The sequence below is a fragment of the Clarias gariepinus genome, chromosome 5, assembly GCF_024256425.1.
Source record: "Clarias gariepinus isolate MV-2021 ecotype Netherlands chromosome 5, CGAR_prim_01v2, whole genome shotgun sequence".
In the NCBI taxonomy this organism is placed as follows: domain Eukaryota; kingdom Metazoa; phylum Chordata; class Actinopteri; order Siluriformes; family Clariidae; genus Clarias; species Clarias gariepinus.
This window is the reverse complement of record NC_071104.1, coordinates 19,187,506-19,207,613: the sequence shown is the minus strand read 5'-3', so window position 1 is coordinate 19,207,613 and position 20,108 is coordinate 19,187,506. Positions and strand designations below refer to the sequence as shown.

General features: G+C 36.6%; 2 protein-coding genes across 4 annotated transcripts in view; one reads left to right on the top strand and one right to left on the bottom strand.

Moving 5' to 3' along the window:
* The window catches only part of col4a2 (collagen, type IV, alpha 2), a 71,698-nt gene extending 64,947 nt beyond the window's left edge, over nucleotides 1-6,751 (bottom strand). For both annotated transcript variants that reach the window (XM_053496132.1, XM_053496133.1), the window contains exons 1-3: nucleotides 6,593-6,751; nucleotides 6,195-6,322; nucleotides 6,048-6,099 (exon numbers count right to left, since the gene is read on the bottom strand). In XM_053496132.1, the coding sequence (XP_053352107.1) occupies nucleotides 6,048-6,099; nucleotides 6,195-6,262 (120 nt within the window). In that variant the 5' untranslated portion in view covers nucleotides 6,263-6,322; nucleotides 6,593-6,751. The remainder of the gene's footprint in view (nucleotides 1-6,047; nucleotides 6,100-6,194; nucleotides 6,323-6,592) is intronic.
* Nucleotides 6,752-6,889: 138 nt separating this feature from the next.
* Nucleotides 6,890-20,108, top strand: part of col4a1 (collagen, type IV, alpha 1) — a 49,723-nt gene continuing 36,504 nt past the window's right edge. For both annotated transcript variants that reach the window (XM_053496135.1, XM_053496134.1), the window contains exon 1: nucleotides 6,890-7,081. In XM_053496135.1, coding sequence (XP_053352110.1) covers nucleotides 6,992-7,081 — 90 coding nt within the window. In that variant the 5' untranslated portion in view covers nucleotides 6,890-6,991. The remainder of the gene's footprint in view (nucleotides 7,082-20,108) is intronic.

Genomic DNA, 20,108 nt, shown 5'->3' with positions numbered 1-20,108 from the left:
CTGAACAGACAGGCAAACAGACAGAAAGAAAATGTTCTATAACTGGTTTTGGGTCCTCCAATGTATGAAGTATTATTAATGTATCATTGAAAGAGCAAGTTCTGACCAATGTACAGAGAAAACCTTCTTTTATTTATATAGATTTAACTTATTTTAACTTAAACACGCAGATAGCTATGACATTACATGCGATGTGATGACAAAACTACTTTTTGCAACATAGCTGATGAATAGGCATGATTCTTGTACATTAAATCAAGCTCATTGGATGTAAATACAGCATGCAAACATTGGCTAGATGAGAAGAAGAGACTACTTCGATTTGTGTAAAGTACTGTACTTAGAATGTTGGTAAATGTAAAATAATGGTAATATTTTTGCAATTTTAGGAAAGAAGCCAATGCATCTAAAAATGTAATTAAAATTTACATTAGTATCTTGCCATTTTGTTACAATTGTTATAGTTTCTGAATTTTGCGAATACATTTATGGCTTTTTGGTAAAATATATTTGTGTTTTCTTAAGATATTTTCAATGTATGTTGTAGACAGAAAATTCAAATTTTGGACAGAACCTGATTTTTTTTTGCCTTCAAGTCAGCCACACAATAGCGGGCGATTTTTCCAGACCATCACAGTAATATACTGTAAGCAAATTAATACATAATGCCTCTTATAAAACTGAGTCACAAAGTATGTGCATGGGAAAATACATGATCATCATGTTCTATTGTCCCATTGTTCAGTTCATTTATCTCTTTCCTCCTACATCCAAATTCAAAGGTAATCAACAGGCATTTGAATTTTACTTAAATAAGTAATATAAACATATGATTCCATTGGACATATTAGATGTTTAGTGCATTAATTTAAAAAAGTTATCTGGAAGCTGTATTGCATTTACAAATCTAATGAATGATTTCACCTCGATAAAGAACTTGTACTGTATAAGGTTGTTGTATAAGGTTTTTTTTTAAGCGACTTTTTAACAGCTGTTTCTTCTACTCATTGATGCATTTTAATTCCACCTTTAATGTAAATTGCATAGCCATATAACATATTATGAAATGCCGGGATTTTCTTAGGACATGATTCTAAGCAAACATATGGTATTACTATTCTTATTCCAACGACTCCACCATATTGTCTGGAAAAAGTTAATTAAAATAGGCTAATTCCAAAAGTATACCAGTTTCCTGATACTGTACATGTTAATGCATGGCCACCCACAATTTTAATTTTTCTATATTAATATAAAAATGTAACAGTACTGCTAAAATGCTACTTGATTGCTGTCTGCTGTGAGTTCATTTTCCTGATGGGGTTGTGCAAAATTCTGTAATCACGCTGATCTGAAAATAGCTAAAAATAGTGTGGCACATGGTCCAAAACAATAAATTATACCCTTGACACTGTCACAAGCTTTTTTTTTATTATCAGGAAACCAGATAAGATCACACACAAGAAGCTCCTTTCATCTACTTTGACAAATTACTTAATTCCTTGCCTTGCCATTTGTCCTCATGTAAAGGCAAAGTATGATAATACTGTATATCACTGTGGAGTTAAAGTAAACTCCATAGTGATACAGTACATACTGTAGTTTTCTGCCAGAGAACATGTGAAACCAATATACTGAATGCCACTTGTAATACATCCATAACCATTTATAAGGTTTCTCTAATCTCTGGTGACACACTGTAAAAATTTCATGACATTTAAATTTCACAAAGGAAAACATACAGGACAGGAAAAAAAATGTATGTACATGACTGAAATTTTATCTTTCCCAAGTGGGTCCTAACCTTTAAGCAGAAATGCCTGTGTTGACCTTTTTATCCTTTAATAATGGGTAATTAAGTTAACATACAATAGTTAGCCTCCATGATTCCAGAAGTTTTCCATACTACCAAAGAAAATGTGCACCTCTTCACCCCGTAATTGCTTACAACTATTCCCTCTAACACAACATACTTCTTTGTAGTCACGTTAGCACTGCAATTAGTGATGGGGGGAAAAAGCTGTTTTGGTGATGTATCACCATTCCTGCTATGTTTATTTAGAGTTGTAAGATAATCTGAAAAAAAAAATTACATTGGGAAATTTATAACTAGTGATGTCTACAGAAAATTGGCACCCACTACAGGTAGCAAGATAATATCGTATTGGGAGGTCTGTGATGATTGCCATCCTTAATTGCAATACATTAGCACTGGACACAATTGATAGACAGATGTGAAAACATGTTATAATGTTAAAAAAATACATTCAGGACCTAAATATATATAATTATAGATTATAGCTTGTTTTGATTGAAACAATGGTAAAGACAATCGAGACAATGGAGACAATGGTAGAAAAAGGGTAGGCAAGTTGTACTTTTGTCAAACAGTTTTTGTAATACTCGATTTTGCACATAACATGTTCTGAAAATGTTTACAATGTTTGTAGAATAAAATCACATAACCTTAAACAAAAAACTGTGACAAGGTTCACCAGAGAAACCTATAACCATAAATAGTTAATAACCTGCTCACCACTCCCTACTCATAGGCAGAAAAGACAAAAAAGCTTATGTTAAACCATTTAGACCTTTTATTACACAAGATATGATATGCTTGTTTCTAAAACTTAACTGAAGTAAGATATTAAATGTCTTAAATATCTTACTGTTAAATAAACTGTTATAAAATGACATCTTAAATACCACATAGATTTTAAACATTTGAATCCATGATATCTGTGGTTTTACTAATGAACTAGCCTATAATTAAACTCCCTGGTGCCTGCTATTCCACCACACTTATCCCTACCAAAGAAATTGCTTTTCATACTCGCTGCAACAGAAAAAAACTGTAAAATCAGATAAAATGCATTCCACTGCATGACCTGATATGAAGTTACTTTCACCACTTTCTACACCCTTCTCCTCATTCCCAAACAAGCAGATGATGTCTGATACTGAAACAACCAGGTACAGTATTTGGGATTGAGCATAGTGTACAAACATCAGGAATGAACACAAAATAATTAAACATGATTTAAAAAACATTTAAGTTTAACTCCAGAAGTTTATTACTTTTTTTCCGTTTGGTTCGGGTCAATTCAATATAAAATGTAATATATAAGTCACAAATATTAATTATTTTATAAAGAATAATAATTTTTTTTAATTGGGGTTACTGTCAACCAGTGTAGAGAAGCCAACGGCGAGTCATTCAATGCATGAATGTTTCAGCATGGGATAAATCAATAGTCTGTTGAAGCAAAAACACCCACATGCACATACTTTCACCCAAATATTTCAGGACAAAGCAGTTATTATTTCTGGGCTTATTTATTTAAAAACATAATTGGCAAAATGATTCCTTCTTACCCATGCCAAAAACATGGATCAGTCCCGCTGTACTCTTAACAAAGTAAAATTGATAGGCATGTCCATTTTAGAATTAAACACAATGAACTTATCTTTATCTGAATTATTCTATACAGACAGAATATGTATCACACATCTGTATCATGATTCAAATCCCACCCTCCAGCTAACTCTTCCCTATCACACAATAGTAGCTAATAATGTATGGCAAAGGGAAAGTTTGCTAAAGGTACAATTTGGGAGACACTCCTTATCTATTGATGATAAGTATTCTAAATATTTCCTTCAAAAATAGCAATAATTTCACACAAACATTATGTGTATTCCATGCTTCACTTCAGCTTAAAACTTGTCATGAAATTCCCATATTGAATAATAACTAAAATATTAATTTACAGTACAGTAGTAGTGTCTTCAAAAGTTCTTTCAGGTAAATTACTAACAGACCTCTTCTAACTCAAAAATGATTTGTTTGTGACCAGCAGTAAATTTTCACTCAATTTTTAAATATTTCACCTATAATAGACTGTTGTCATTGAGTATGTATACTAATTGACTGACAACTATGTTACATACACTGTTTTGGTTTACACATTCTATATGACTTTAATGTAATTATTTTAGCAGATATGTTAGCTAGGCAAGTCCTACGACTGAAATTATGAGTCAAAATAAGAAATTGTCATCAATGTAACCTGTCAAGTTATACAACAGTGTACATAATCAGTGAAACTTTGCAGCTAGCTGTATTTGTACTATTGAGACAGGACAGTTTTTGGACATTTTATTAATGTGAAATGTACCCCAAATTAAAGAGTGACTCATAATCTTCTGTGGTTAGTTATGCTGGATCATTAAATACACTTATTTGTTCATGTCTGTTCATGTATTCATATGTAATTACATCAGTGATACCTTAGTAGTTTATTGCAAAGCTGTTCTTGGCAGTTACAGTTTTGAAATGTCTATCAAAGGAGAAATGTATTTTGGCTTAAGCATCGTAGTGATAATAGAGTTTTAGGGTTGTTTGAATCATACACACAATCCTTCTGTCTAAAAATGGTAAGCCAAAAAAAAAATTTCAGTTTTTTGCCTGACTGTTTTAAAGGATTTCTGATTTCTCCAAATGCTTTGGACATACATCTCAGTGCATTTCTCTACCTCAACTGTTGTTACTTTCATGTCATCCTAAATTCTTTTTAGAGACTGTTTGTTTCTACAGTATTTTACCTTTCTTATCATTATTATAAATGTATATGGTGAAATCATTCATGGTGCACTTATCCAGGAACAATTAGTTGCAGTTCCAAGAACTTCCCACCTGAATATTACTGAAACCAATTGTACTGATGTTACATTTTTTGCTCTTTGCTATAACTTTTCGCTATAATTGTGGTGAGTGGGAAAAAAGCATCTTGAAATGCACAACATGCTTAACCTTCAGGCAGATGGGCTACAACAGCAGAAGACCACATTGAGCTCTGCTCCAAACATTAGGAAGCCATCTGAGGCTCCAGTTCACATGGGCTCACCAGAACTGTACAGCTGAACTTTACAAAACATTGCCTGGCCTGAAGAATCTTGATTTATGCTCAGGCACAAAGATGGAAGGGTCAGAATTTGGTGCCACAAAGACATAAATCTATAGACCCAACCTGCCTTGTGTCAACAGTTCAGGCTGGTGGGGCAGAGTGTAATGGTGTGAGAAATTATGCACTTTGAGCCTGACAACACCAAAAAACAATAATTGTTAAATGTCACAGCCTATTTAAGTTCTGTTGCTGATCGTGTGCATAGGTAGCTAAGACTCAGAATCGTCGATTTTGGGATCTGAGGATCTGGGTAGCCACACCCTATAATAACCAGCCACTGCATGTAGTGCCGGTTGCCAGTCCAATTAGAAGGGAGGGCTGTGTCTGGAAGGGCATTTGGCGTAAAACCTTTGCCAATTTATGTGCAGATTGAATGGTCTGCTGTTGTGACCGCTTGATGCTAATTATTTAGCTAATTATGTGCATCCCTTCCTTGCCACAATTTACCTAGCTTACTTATGCACAATTTACCCATCTCAGGGATTTTAAATTGGATTCATGAACAAAACAAGATTCAAAGTTCAGTGTTTTTCAGTGGCCTTTCCAGTCTCTGCATTTTAATCCAACAGAATACATTTGGGATGAGGTCAAATGGGAAATTCGCAGCATAAAAATGTACTTGCAAAATTTGTAAGAACTGCATAATATAATCATGGTCAACATGGACCAGACTCTCAGAGGAAAGTTTCCTACATTTTGTGGAAACAATGACACAAAGATTTGAGGCTGTTTTGATAGCAAAGCGGGGCCCTATCCAAGATTAATATGGTGTTTCTAATAAACCTTTTATTGAGTGAATAATATAATGGCCACAACTGATCCATTCATTTTTGTGTATAAATTTAAAGTGGACATATGGACCAGAATCATATTAAAGCAAAAACAACAACAGCAACAAACTATTCTTCTGAATGCTCACTGTATATATCTTTAGAGATTTAATATGTGCTGATCTATTACGGGGTTAACTATCAGGCCCGGCCGTGCTTCAACACTCCCTGGACACTCCCACTAGAGAAGTGCACACTACAATAATTTGACATCGACTGATCGTGTACTTTTAACAATGAAACAACTTACCGCGTTTACTTCAGACGTCAGGACGAGGACGGCGAGACAAATCAAAAGAACCCTTAAAAATAAGAAAACGTGTGAATTAAAGGGTTTGTGCTTATGCACGCATTATAAAGGCAATGTGTAAAACGTTGTGTTTTTTTTTTTTTTTACCTTAAGAGTTTCACTAGTCCTCGTTGCTGTGGCTGCATCACTCCCTCCATGCGCAATTTACATTTCATTCTCTTTCTCCTGCACAATCACTAGCGAGTGCCGTTAGCACATGGCAACCCCAAAACAACCTAGAATTTTGTCAGATTGTGAGCGTCTTGCACAACAAAAGTTTAAGCATAAAGCTAACACTTAACATTTAGTGTTCCTGAGTGACAACAAATCTAGTCTATTCCTGAACAAGACCTCGACATTCAAATGTCATCTCTTATACAGTTCCTGTGGAGTTATTAAAAAGTTAACCCTGCAAATCTCCGTCATGTTACGACTCGAACATATTGTAAACGCCAACACTTTAAAAACACTCCGCTAATGAAGAATAAAGCGAGGCGCGCTCTTACCTCAGCCTCACGCGCTCCTCGGAAAGGCGAAAGCGACGCGCGCGCAAACTGATGGAGAGAGCGCGAGACGTATTGGGATCCGACGCTCTAAGATTCTTTTAGAAGAAATATTCTAACATGCGCTTGATCTGTCGGACTTTGGAGATACTTTCTCTCAACTTAGTTGCAAAGTGAGTGCTTGTTTGGCACAAGGGGCTGTGTTCGGACGTGCTGAAGGTGGTGCTTGGTCTGAGGGGGGTGTGTGTTACACTCATCTAGGAGCTGGTGGTTTGACCAAAATCGCATAACGTCGAGAGCAAAGATGCGGATGAAACCTATAGATTAGGTTCCAGAGCAAAAAAGTCGATTTTTAAGGAGGAAAATCAGCGGACGAGGTGTGCGTTTTGTGCTTGGTGGAGCATGGCAGCTGGAGGCGCTGTGCGCGTCTTACGCGGCTCGCTGTTTCTGTTGGCAGCTGTTGTGTTCAGCGCAGATCCCAGCAGAGCTGAGGTAGGTGCATTTCAATGCAACGACTGAATACAACCTGCGGTTTTTATTTGTTTGTTTGTTTTGTGGCATGGCTACACCTGACAGGTTCTCAGATCGCGTGCAAAATGCGTTAATGGACAAATAACGGGAATAAAGTGATGCGGTAATTGCGTTCGCCGCTGTTTAACTACATACATGCGTCACTCTTTTCTATCTACAGTGAAGATTTTCAGGAATCAAAGACAACTTTTCAGAAAACTGTACACTTAAGTGCATAAAACCTGTTAAAAATGTATACCTGTGTCATATATACTTTTAATGTAACTGGATATTTTATTCATATTCTATTTTCTTACGACTCTACAATATCTTTACCCTATTAATATGTCCAGAGCATTTTGTATTACTGGACAAATCTAACAAACTACAGTATGCAGTAGTTTAAATGTGATGCTTTGCAGTACCCCTAAGTTTTGACTTTCCCTTCTCTTTTCTTCCTCCTACTAGACAGATTAGAAGTCTGCTTGTCCACTCTGTAGGACACGCTGGCCCCTCCTCCATAGGTCAGGACCCCGGAGAACTGGGTGGAGGTAGACTGGATTAGGAAGGGCGGGGTGAGCTGCTAGGGAGTTTAGATTCTAGAAAGTGTCAGAACTCATAGTGTATGCCATTAAATCCTATTATACCTGCACATGTGCCAAATTTGTGTTTATAAAAAATAAGCACAGAAGCTCACACCATCTAGATGTAGTTTAGTTTGTACAATTTAAGATCTAACTTAAATTTACTGTCTGTAAATGCACTTAAGTGTGTTATATTTTCAGAAAAAAAATAGAATATAGAGTCTATAGTTTTAACAATAAATACCATTTGGGAGTTTGGGTGTGTTGGTGATGGATTTATAAAACTTCAGTGGAAACCCAAATGCATGCTTATGTTGAAGCCGATTAAGATTCATGGCTTTGGATTCTCCACTAATGTGCAAAAGTGTTACTGCTGTAAATGTGCTGTCATTTCTTCTAAACTTTGTGTCAAACCGTAACCATGCATAATATATGACCTGTTTTAAATTACTGCTAAAACCGTTGCTTAATACAAGTGCTTACTGCTGGAAATGTCTGGAATAGTAACTAACCCAAAACACCCACTGCTTAGGTTTAGTGATAGCCCCTTGGAGAAGTTCTTGCACAATGTTCTTAAAACAGGATGTCTCATCTTAAAGATCTTAGTTTTTTAGAGACTACATGTGCACTCTAGCTAACACTATTTCCATATTTTCGTTTGTATCTTGAAAACAGTTAGAGCCTATAAAGCCTGTGCTGATCTTTCAAAGCCCAGTTTGTTTTAACAATGTGATATACAGACCCATTTCTATTGTATTTGGGGAAGGAAATACAATGATTAGTTTGGGCTACCTTCAACAGATGTAATTGGGAAAGAGATTTTGCCAAAACTTGGCAACCATTGTTAATGACGTTAGCTTTATGAGGCATGCCTTGTGGCCAAGAAACCTGCTGTATCAAACTCAGCTGAACAACTGCTCAAGAAAAACACGATGTAAAATAAACGAAATAGCACGAACCCCCCCTAAATATTAACCTATAGCATAAGTCAGGTGTGACAGCTTTCTGACTTAATTTAGTTTAAGGCATTGTCTTTAGTAGTGTTGCCTGCCCTAGCAAGCCTTTTACAATTTAAGATCCCCTTTACTGTATTAGAACGTTTTCTTGTAAACAGAGAGAAAAAATATCCAGATTGTAATAATAGGTGGGAAAAAAAAATTCCAAGTAGAAACAGTTTTACATTAATACAAAGCTGGTGGTCCTGATAATTTGAGTTTGGCTGAACTTCCAAGAAATTATTATTACTGTTTTTGTTTATTGTCTAGGATTCCTGAGAGGCCAGGATAGCCTCATACGTCTCCAGATTTGCTCCTATCAGATTAGTATGTCTGCCAGATTTTTCACTTCCTGAGATTAATCGAGCTTACTAGAGTTGAGGGCTAGTTTAACTCCTCTTAGAGTCAAATGAAGTGTACAGCATGTTGAATCGAGCAGACAAGTAGTAAAGTGAAAAAACACCTCATTGTTTGCGGGAAACATCTTGCTCAGATACACCAAAGAACGACATCCAATATATATATATATACTGTATAACAAACCTGTAATGCTAACAGTTCTATCAATCTGAAAAGGAATACATTTTTAATTATTACTTGTACTACTGGGTCATTTGTCAAATTGCCAAAAATTAAACAAATTTTATGTTAGTGAATTCGATTTTGGGCCAAAGACCACTTTGTTTAATCTGATTCCTGGAAGAGGAAAATGCAAAAGATTGGTGTGTTAAAGTGAGTAATGGATAAAAATTGAAGGCGAGGATGGAAATTCAAATAGACTTCTCCACACTCATATGTTGACCATCCTGTGCAGATATTACAGCTCTGCTCTCTGTCAGGCGACGAATGAAAACAATTCAGGGAGAGAGGAAATAACAGTAACGACTGTTTATCTTCCGGACTCTCTGTCGCTTTACATCCCATTTTGCTTTTGCTTTTTTATAAGTAAAATGTCTGATATAGCCTTAGTCAACCAAGTTTGTTAATAAATATTAAATGAGAAACACCTTTGGGCAAACATTTTAGATACCTACCTGCAATTGCATGTACTTGAGTTTCCTTTACTGTTTTTGAGCCTTGATTACAAACAGCGTTTGAATAATCTTTCCGGTGTATAACCCACCTCTAATATGGGATCATTTCCTGCATATTTTAATTTAATTGTATATATCATTCAACAAATGCTTGGCTTTAAGTATGGCAAAATCGAGGTGTTCCTGAGAACAGCATCATTAGAAATAAAATCCTTAACACACTTCACTGTACAAAGATCTCCAACATACCCAAAGAGTCTTGCAAAGCCAAACATAAACAACATTAGGTTTGGAAATTTCACCTTATGGTTAGCACTTGTGCAGGATGAAAGTAAAAAATGAACCATGTTTATTGTACAGTATATTTATTATAGGGAAAGCAAGGAACATACACAGATTGTTACGGACAAATATCTGCATGTGTGCTTATGCAGTGGAGGTGTCAAATATCCTATTGTACCTGTGAACCTTTGGGTTGTTTGCACAGTTGTGTCCATCACCTATGCATCCACACAGAAATTTTTTTAAAATCAGTCTTAAACTTTGAGAGTTCTCAGACACCCATGCTGTAATTTGAGGTGCATAAATTGGCCTTCCTGCACTGAAATGAAAGCTGAAGCATGGACAATAGCTGTAGCAGATCCTTTGGTTTCAGCGATGGCAAATGCTTGTTGAACTGTTGCAACTTTTTTGCACCTTCCACCTGTCTTGTCAATCAGATTCCTAAAGATGACAACACAAGAAAAAGACATCCCTTATATTATTACTAATTGATTAAAAAATATTTCCTAACTTCCTTAACCGATACTTGTGTCCAGATGCTGTAACAGTTTTAGATTAACAGATTTGATTTGAACACATAATGATTACTATTCCCTGTTCTGTATAGACCATGATTGCATTAACCAACTATTAATTGTGTATTAGCAGAATCTGAGTGTCGTAATATGGTTTTAAGCATTGCAATGGGGCCTTTATTTAACATGTTGCCATAGCTACAGTCTTCTCTGCATGGTCATGAGGGACTTCTGTCTTTTTTTTTTTTGTATTTTTAGCCTTATTTTTGAATTGCTTAGTTGTTTAAGCACAGGAATCCCATTAGTCAGTAAGTCCCAGTTGTCAGAATCATGTTCAGAGGCAGAAAATTTTGACTTAAAGTGCTAGATTGTGTTAAAAAGTCCTAAGGTAAATTAACTTTCCTGTTTCATACAAAACTCTGCATTTCCTCTGAGCACTTACTGATTTTCAGGTGCAGGTGACCTTTGGTGCCCCATGACCCCATCATATTAACTGAACACATTTAGTCTTTTGGGGAGGCTTGTTTGTGCAGCTGGTCCTGTGGATCTCAAAACATGTGGTAATGGACATGCAGTCCATCATTGCTGTAGGCCCTATAAACTACCCAGGAGGGATATCATACCTTTTGACCTTGCATTTGGTCTTTTTTTTTTTGGTGTGTCTTTTTTTGTTGTTGTATTTGTGTGCAATTTGTTGTTAGCTGTGTTATTACACCATCCATATTCCATGCCAATTAAACTGCTTAAGGTTGTTGGTGCCTGGAGCCTATCTTAGGGCTTTGATGACAACTTGGATAGGGTGCCAACTCATTGCAGAGAACATGCACGCACACACCAACAATCTACAGGGATTTTGCTTAAAAAGTATTTCTTTGAATGTTGGAAGAAACCAGAGTATACAGCGGAAACCTTCAAACACATGGTGATTCCAACCCCCATCCCTGGAGGTGTGTGGTCACAGTTCTAACCACTGAGTCACTGTACCATTCATAATAAATATACCATTCATAACTATAACTTAACATAACTTTTTTTCTGTGCTGCATTTAGGGTCAGCAGTCAAACACGCTCATTGCCTTGGCTCTTATGTACATGCATCTTGGTTGTAGAAACGTAGATAAGAAGATAGGATGGATTTCATCTAAAGGTTTTTTTAATGACCTTTGCCAGAGTACAGAAAATTATTCTATTGTGATCCTTATTTTGAATCTCCTCAATGAAAAAAAAAAAATCAGCAAATGCATCAGTTTCTCATGTATAAGTAGGCTTTCCAGGCCTCCATGCAACATGTAACAGAACAGTTTGCCATTGTTGCAAACAACACCAATTTGAATGCTGTGTTTCATATGGGGGCTGATCCTGTTATTGTTTAAAGGGCCAGGAAGGTTAGTTCCTACAAAGGTCCTTGTGAAACGCAGATGAAACCAGGGGCTCTGGCCTTCTTTCCTCTAATAATGTATGCATATTTTTACTGATGACGTTTAAAAAAAAATAAATATATTTTTTTCAAACTGCAAAATTGTAGTTTAAATATATTTTAAGAATTAACTGACTTACTGGCTAACTAAAGCAATCGTGAAATGTTTTCTCTGAGACCATATCAGTGCAAAAAATTATTTCTTCACAGGATAGAGGATTGAAGAAATGGATAAACCCAATTGGATGAACTGGATGTACACTGAACAAATGGAATATGTGGTTCGTCAGATTTGTACAGTTGCATAACCCATTAGGCTTCTTTTTAAAATGTGGTTGCATTGTTGGCACTAAATGTAAACAACTACTATATTTATTAGACTGCATTACACTGAGTAAGCATTATTCATTCAGGTAGTATTAACTTCTTGTTTGAATTAGTTTCGTTCTAGTAGCACATTTGTAAGTGGGATTCATCCATACTGTAAGTCAGACAAAGTGAGTCTTATACTGTAAACCTTTGACATAAATATACAATGTAAAGCATTTTGCCAGTTTAGCTAGATGATCTGCAGACCAACCTGAAACTAAAATGAAAGGCATTGTTTTAATAGCTTCTACATTATAATGTACGAGGGGCGCTCCAGTCAAATCAGGACATTTGATTGCGCAGAATAAAAGATCACAGTTATGAGAGTAAAAGCTATCCCTATATAATCCCCTGCTACATTAATGCACTTATCCCAGCGTTTCACTAGTGCTTGGATATTAATCAAGGAAGAAAGTTTTCTCAGTACGCCGGAGCCATGATCACATCTAAAACACTGGCCTCCTAGGAACTCCTTTAATGAACCAAACATGGGGAAATCACTTGTATCAAGATCAGAACTGTATGTGGAAAGAAAACTCCTAGCTGAGTTCTTGTAATGTGCAAGTGGGGTTTGTCAATAATTGCAGTTCCCACAGATTTGTCTCTTCTGCAAATTTGCAACAAGTTGTTTGTCGATTTTTAAGCATCCAGGCTTCTTTAAAAGGTTTGCACAGGTTAAATGTTTTACTGTGGCTAAAAGTCTCATCACCTAACTGTATTTGAAGTCTTCTGTAAATGTAAATTAGTTTTATGCTTTCATTCACAAACAAAAAAATCATCACAAGTCCCGGTTTGATACAAATGCTCCTCGTATGTTTAAAAGTAACAAAAGTGGAAATTAAAGATGTTTCCTCATGAATTGAAAATCTAAAGCATTTCAAAAACATTACAACGTGAGCAGCTTTGTTATCACAGTGCTTACCTGAAGTTTGAATCAGCCAGACTTCTGCCAGACGGAAACCAGACGCGGATGCTTAGTCACTTAGACAACTATGTCCAGTAACATAACTGTCTATAAATAGGGTTCGGCAATGATGTCAATTTCAAAAAAAGAAATGCTTTAATTTTCCGTTTGAATCCATCATGTCCTGCTTGAAATATCGTGGGAAGACATATCATGTCTGATGGCAGGTTTTTTGGTCTGCGCTATATCGAGAGTGATGTCAAGAGGATCACATTTTAATCATACTTAGAATAAATTTATTTCAGTTTTAAAGTGCAATGTGTCTTCTGTTGTTTTCTAGTGAAGTCTGTACAGTAATGTCTTCAGGATGTTGCAAAGAACAAATCACTTCAGTATCCATGAGAATGAAATGGGAAAATAGGGCCAGACAGATGAATAGAAAGAGTTTTTATGTGTGGTTCATAAGCTGACATGACCTCATGTACAGTATTGTCCATGCCATATAACAGAAACATTTAGGAGCTTTAAGTAAGTGCGTGAATAAATTTATTTGTATTGCACTCCAGGACATATGCATTTGGCTCATCCCTGGGTTCTTTGGCTTATCTTTATTATGTTAAAACATGTTTTAAGGTTTTGCAAAGGGTTTGTTGTAAAAACCCGCCAGTGCCTCATTTTTTTCTTTCTCCTCCTTTGTTGTTATTCTAAATGCCGAACTTGTTAAAAAGAGAAACTGGAGAGTTGCAGAATCTCCCTGCTGTTGTTTTGAAGACAGCTCTATTTTAAGTGTTTCCAAATATCATTCTTGGGTTTTACCATAACACTACAATCCCAACATTTAAATCTTTTGTTTAAGGCCTTTTTTTCCCTCCTTTTATTAATGCTTATCGTGTTCAGAGCCAAGTACTGTAGGTGTTGGATTTTTTTCCCCATGTGCTAAAATTGTTTTTCATCTGTTTGCCATGTGCTGAAAATCATCAGTTTTACTGGCTTTTGCATGTTACTGCTTGTGGAGAGAAGGCTTGATGAATGCATCAGAGCTCCTGAACTGTGAAATATATAATCTGGTTATTTTTACCATTTAAATAAAAAAAAAAAGAAATTACCTCCAAACACACATCTTAAGCTTTGCAAACAGGTAAGAATACAACATCTCTCAGGTCTTCCCAATAGATAGACGAGTTTTTCTGTAGACATAATTTAAATGTCAATAGAGTATTATTTGTATGTAATATATTCTAAATATTTCCCAAACACTATTATGTAATTCCGATGCAAAAATCAGAGGAATATGAAATCTCCGACTGCATTTTTAAACATGGAAATCCTTTTTGTAAATCTTATATCATGCCTGTGAACTGAGATTTTTGGATTGGAGCACGTGGTGGAAAGTTTTTAGTTGTTTCTTGGATGATGTAAGTCAGTTCTCAGTGATTAGGTGTACTGTAGCTGGAAGGGTATATGTGCACATGGTCAGAGGTGAGACAAAAAAAATCACTTTATGACTAAGGCTGTCTCTTATTCTATATAACAGTGAGGAATCTGAAGGACTGATTTGACCTTTGGATGCTTGAGCAGCAGGCTGGGGGTGGGTCAGTGAGGTATGAGATAAACAAGGCTTTAGCAGCACTAACCAACTGTTCAGTTCTGTTACCAGAGGGAAAGCTTTTTTTTAATACGGTTGAGGCTCCAAATGCTTAAAGGTAGCTGATTTATCACAATCAGCTTAATTGTATGTTTGGGTCAGTTGTCCTGTTGAAATGCTAGGTTTTGTCCAAGAACTTGGCAAAGTGGTTATACCTTCTAATAACTTGTACTTACAAACAGTTGTTTGAACTGACCTTGGTATTTGCGGTTTTAGAAAAGGATCCAAGAGACATTCTTGACTTGTGTAAATCTATCATTGTTTATTCCAGATCAGCACTGAACGTCTAGGATGTTAGATGTTTTCTTTCCCCATCCAATTGGTAAATTTATCCAGAATTGTGCAAGGAAATTTGAATGTTTTTGTATGGCTACTTATGTTCAAACAAGTGTGTGTACCAAGTTTGTTCTCATCTTCCATTTATGGCAAAGGAACAGAAAAGTTTCTGCTTCCTTTGTACATGTGTGGGTCAATCCTAGTGTTGCCAAACCTATATGTTGGTATAGCTGTGTTCTACCATGATCTGTGACAGGTTGAGAGGGCTTGGGCTTGGCAAATTAACAGACATATTGTGGCTTTCAGCATCACTAAATTATTAATTTAAGTTGGTTTTCATATATATTTTTGACTCTGTACTGTACAGTATGTGCCTTGGGTTTTAAATTCCAGGGAGTCTTTGCCTTAAAGATGTTGTATAATAATTTATTTAGTGATTGGACTGTGCTGATGCTTCGAGACGTGTATAGAGAAATCCAGAAACTATTTAGTGAAGTGCGTTTCGAGGCTTGTATTGTTTACGGCACTGACGGCATGAATGATGTTTAAAGCCTCGCTGCAATTGCCGGTTCAGGAAGTGGTTCGAATCTTACCACCATGTATTGACAGATCTAAAGGTGCTCATTTTTTTTATGTTAGTCCTTATGTACAGTATATTTTCTTTAGTATTATAGGTTTTTATATATATTTATATATAAGCCCCAGGAATCTCTGCGTGGGTAGTATTCTTTTTAAATAATAATGAATATTATAATAATGAAAGTGTCGCCATCAACACCCGCCCCAAACACACACCCCACAACCACCAGTTGCACAAGCACATGCACTCCTCTTCTTTTCAGTAACAGTGTGAAAAGAGTTGATCACATCCTGCCAGACACACATTCACTAAGCACATTATAGGTTTTATTATTATTATTATTATTATTATTATTATTATTATTGTCATTTTATCTTATTTGTAACATTACCCCGGTTGAAAAACATGAATGTCCCCCTCTATCATATGACAAAAAATATGAAATATTAATGTAATAAAGGAGGGTCACTTTGGTATGTGTTCTACTACCATGGAACATTGATCAAAATGTAACAGGAATAAAAATCTTATACACACTATTTACAAACAAGCACTAATAGGAGGAGACAACAGATTGTTTAAATGGGCCATTCGCTTGTGCTTACAATAGGAAAATGCAGAGTTGAATGAAAATCATGTATAATTCCAATGCCCAACCTATAGGGCAAGACAGCTTTAAGAGGATCACATACTGTACATTACTGGTAAGATGACTCCGAACACATCTGCTCGTCTTACATTCTTTGACCAGTAGGGGGGGTTTGTGTGCAAATGAAGCCTCGAGATATGAACCCTTTTGTGAACCAATTGGCTGGAAGGCTTCAGAGCTTTATGAAGCTTCATCTCGCCTTCACTAAATTTATTCCCACAAAAAAACAAACAGTTTAAATAAATGATTGAAAGCCTATGTAATTCAATCACCTTTGAACTCCATTGATGCGATAACCTGGACATTCAGTACATTCAGGTCATCAGCTTGTAACGACGCGGGTCGCGCGAGGGGCAGAGCCGCGTATGAACTGTTCAGAACGGGCAGCTCCGCAGGCTGCTACCACGCGGAGTTCTGAAGAACAGGCAAAGGCGCGGCCATTTATACACGCGGTTGCCAGGCAACGCCGCCGTCATTCAATCAGCCTGAACGTCTGAATCAGCACCTGGCGGCGTGTCTACAGTATATAAAGGGTCTTGGTAAAGTATCGGGGCCAAAGACCAAAAAAGAAAGTGAAAGAGAGCAACACGCATCAGTTTGGCGTGCGCTCTGTGTTTATAGTGCAAAGCACACACACAACTATCTTTGATCTTTAGTTTTTTGTTTCAAATTCAAATTTTATTTGTCACATACACAGTCATACACAGTATGATATGCAGTGAACCGCTCAGTTTCGAGAGGCCTGTCCGTTCTCGCGTAGACAGATGACCTCTGTTCATTATTTTTTCAATTTCCTTTTACGTTTCTAATTAATAATCCCACGTCTTCTTGTGCATATCATAAGCACTCACTACTTGACTGACCCCCTCTAAAGCCCTGCCTCAGGGCTCTTATCATTCAAACATCTCGTGGTGCGGCTCTCCATACCGCGCCACTGTAACACAGCTGACTTCATTTTACTGTCACATAAGTTTCGACCTCATCATAACACAGGCCTGTACAGTGTGCATTATGCATGATGGGTGTATCACTTCATGCGCTTCATTTCATTTACCTTATTCCTGATGCACCGATATCTCAGGAATAAGTAAATCTGAACTCATCAGACCTTTAGGTACCCTAGCAAACTGAAGCCTTTTTTTGTAATTGTGTTTTGTAAGTGATTTTTTTATGTTTGTTTGGAAATGCTTTTACTTTCACTATTAAACATTGCTTTGGTTTTTACTGTTTTTTTTTTTTTTACCCTTCAACTTTACCAAGTGCTTATGCGATGTCCATTCTTGAATGTTTTTCTGCCCATGTTCCATCCAAAAGCACGATCCTTTCAGGTGTGGATAATGTGTTGAAGTGCTCTTAACCCAGTTCCAGTAATATAAAATCTTCTTAGTTTTTTCTTTGCTTGATTTGACCCTTCTAAAATGGCAATGTACATAATTAGTGTATATTACATTTTGTCCTCCTGGGGCCCTTTCACTTCTTTACTGACCTGGATGCCCTGACGGGGCCCATCACATGATTCATTTAAATTTCCATTTGCTGTTTTGTCAGTGACAGTGGTTGTTTCTTGTCATTATAAACCATTCAGAATAAGGACCTGATGAATGGTATTACTTAGACGTCAGCACTGCATGACAGTCTAAGAGCTTAGGAGTTCCTTTTCTCTTTTTTCCCTATACAGTATAAACTTTCTCAAGTACATTTCTCAGAATTTCCGGTTTAAGTTTCCCATTTTCACAGAGTTCTAAACACCCCTCGTGTCTGTCAGTGATTTTTCTTAGTGAGCTTTTCTGGCCTATGTTTTATAACATCTAAAATGTTAAACACAGCTTGTGTGTGTGTGTGTGTGTGTGTGTGTGTGTCTAAGCATGTGTGTAAGTGGGTGCACATGTTGTCCTATGTGTAAGTGGGTGCACATGTTGTCCTATGTTTTTTCCCATCAGATTGGTAAATTTATCCAGAATTGTGCAAGGACATTTGAATGTTTTTGTATGGCTACTTATGTTTAAACAAGTGTGTGTACCAAGTTTGTCTGTGCTGCTTAGAAACCAGCTCGTTCTCATCTCCCATCTATGGCAAAGGAACAAAAAGGTTTCTGCTTCCTTCAGACCAAACAACACCCAGACACACACACACACAGACACACACACACACACACACACACACACACACACACACACACACACACACACACACACACACACATATGAGGGAGCTGATTGCAAATTAGCTTCCATCAAGTCTCCTAGCCTCAACCTTCAGGTGTAAAAAAATATCAATCCTGGCCTTTCAAACGTGCTTAGTTAATGTCACAGGAAATATTTATAATGAATTATAATTGATGAGGTTGGGGTAGAAGAAGTCAGAAGAAGTGTGTTAAAATAAAACCACAAAAAAACATAGGAACAATGATGACATCCTACACACAAGGGAAACAGCTGTAAAATTAATACAAACAAAGGATGTATATTCAATGCATTCAATGCATAATATAATTTTGCTTTTATAGATGTATCATTACTGTTCTAAGACAGTTGGCATTGTGATATGATCAGCTTGTTCTATTTTTTTTTTCCAAAAGTGCAGAGACACTAGAATTTTGTATATGCATTCATAAAAGATGTGGGCTGGGGCATTTCAGATTAGGAATGCATTGCTGATGGCCTCAGATGTACCCACCAGCATAGTCTCAATATGTGCATTGTGAGATGACAGAAAAGCCTGATCCCATATCTCGGGCAATGACTGTGGGAATTTTTTTTCCCACTAGCAAGCTGTGCTACAAAGAGCAGATAACACCCCAGCTGTCTCCAGATGTGAGCTAACCATATTCAAATTCATACTATATTGAACAATGACTTCATCCATGTGGTGACGGTTCCCTCTCTGTACAAGTTGGGTTCCCCCTCTTTCCTCCTATTGTCCCAGTTCACTTAGCTTAACTGTTCCACTTGGCTCGACTTTAGAAATTCCATTCCACGTTCTTTAAGACAATGGTGTTCGAGCCGTATAATTTATTCAGGATTGTCTAAGATAGGAAACTTATGTTTCCTGCATAAAGGATGTCAGATGTACTATAGCAGAACATGAGCTGCATGGATACCATCAGTACAACTAAAGACTTGAGAGATTTGCACACTCTCACCCTTACATATGTCATGCTTGTTTTGACTTAGTTGTGGTACGCATAATTCAACATACCCAATCCACTAGTCCAAATGCTCAGCATGGAGTCTCATTACAGATGTTTAACTTTCCAAATTAGTAGCATTAATAGCAAGTTTTTTCAAGCAGTATAATTTTTAACTCCTTTCCTATTTATTTGAGATACTTTATTGGTCAATATAATGCAAATAGGTTCATAAAATGCTGTAGTTACTATGTGTGGGCTAATTAGCCTGACTTTATGAAGCAAAACCTATCCAAACCCCTCCTCATATGACAGCCAGCTGTAAGTGTAGGTTTAAGGACACAAATAAGTAAACATGAGCTGTTCACCTCCATAGTTTGATGGAATTATAGTTTCTAGATTATCACTATTTAATATGCTTTTCATAGTTGTTGTCACATTGTTTGTTATCTGAATGTATTTATATGTGAATGTCATGAGCTGCAGTATTAGAAGTTAGAGTTTAACCAGGTCAGGGTTATCCAGGAGACCTTTAACAAATGATTTCATGCCCTGTTTGTGCACACCTCAAGTCTTAGATTTTTGGACATTATGGTAGGTGTTAGACTTTAAGAGACTCAAAATTTTTGTCT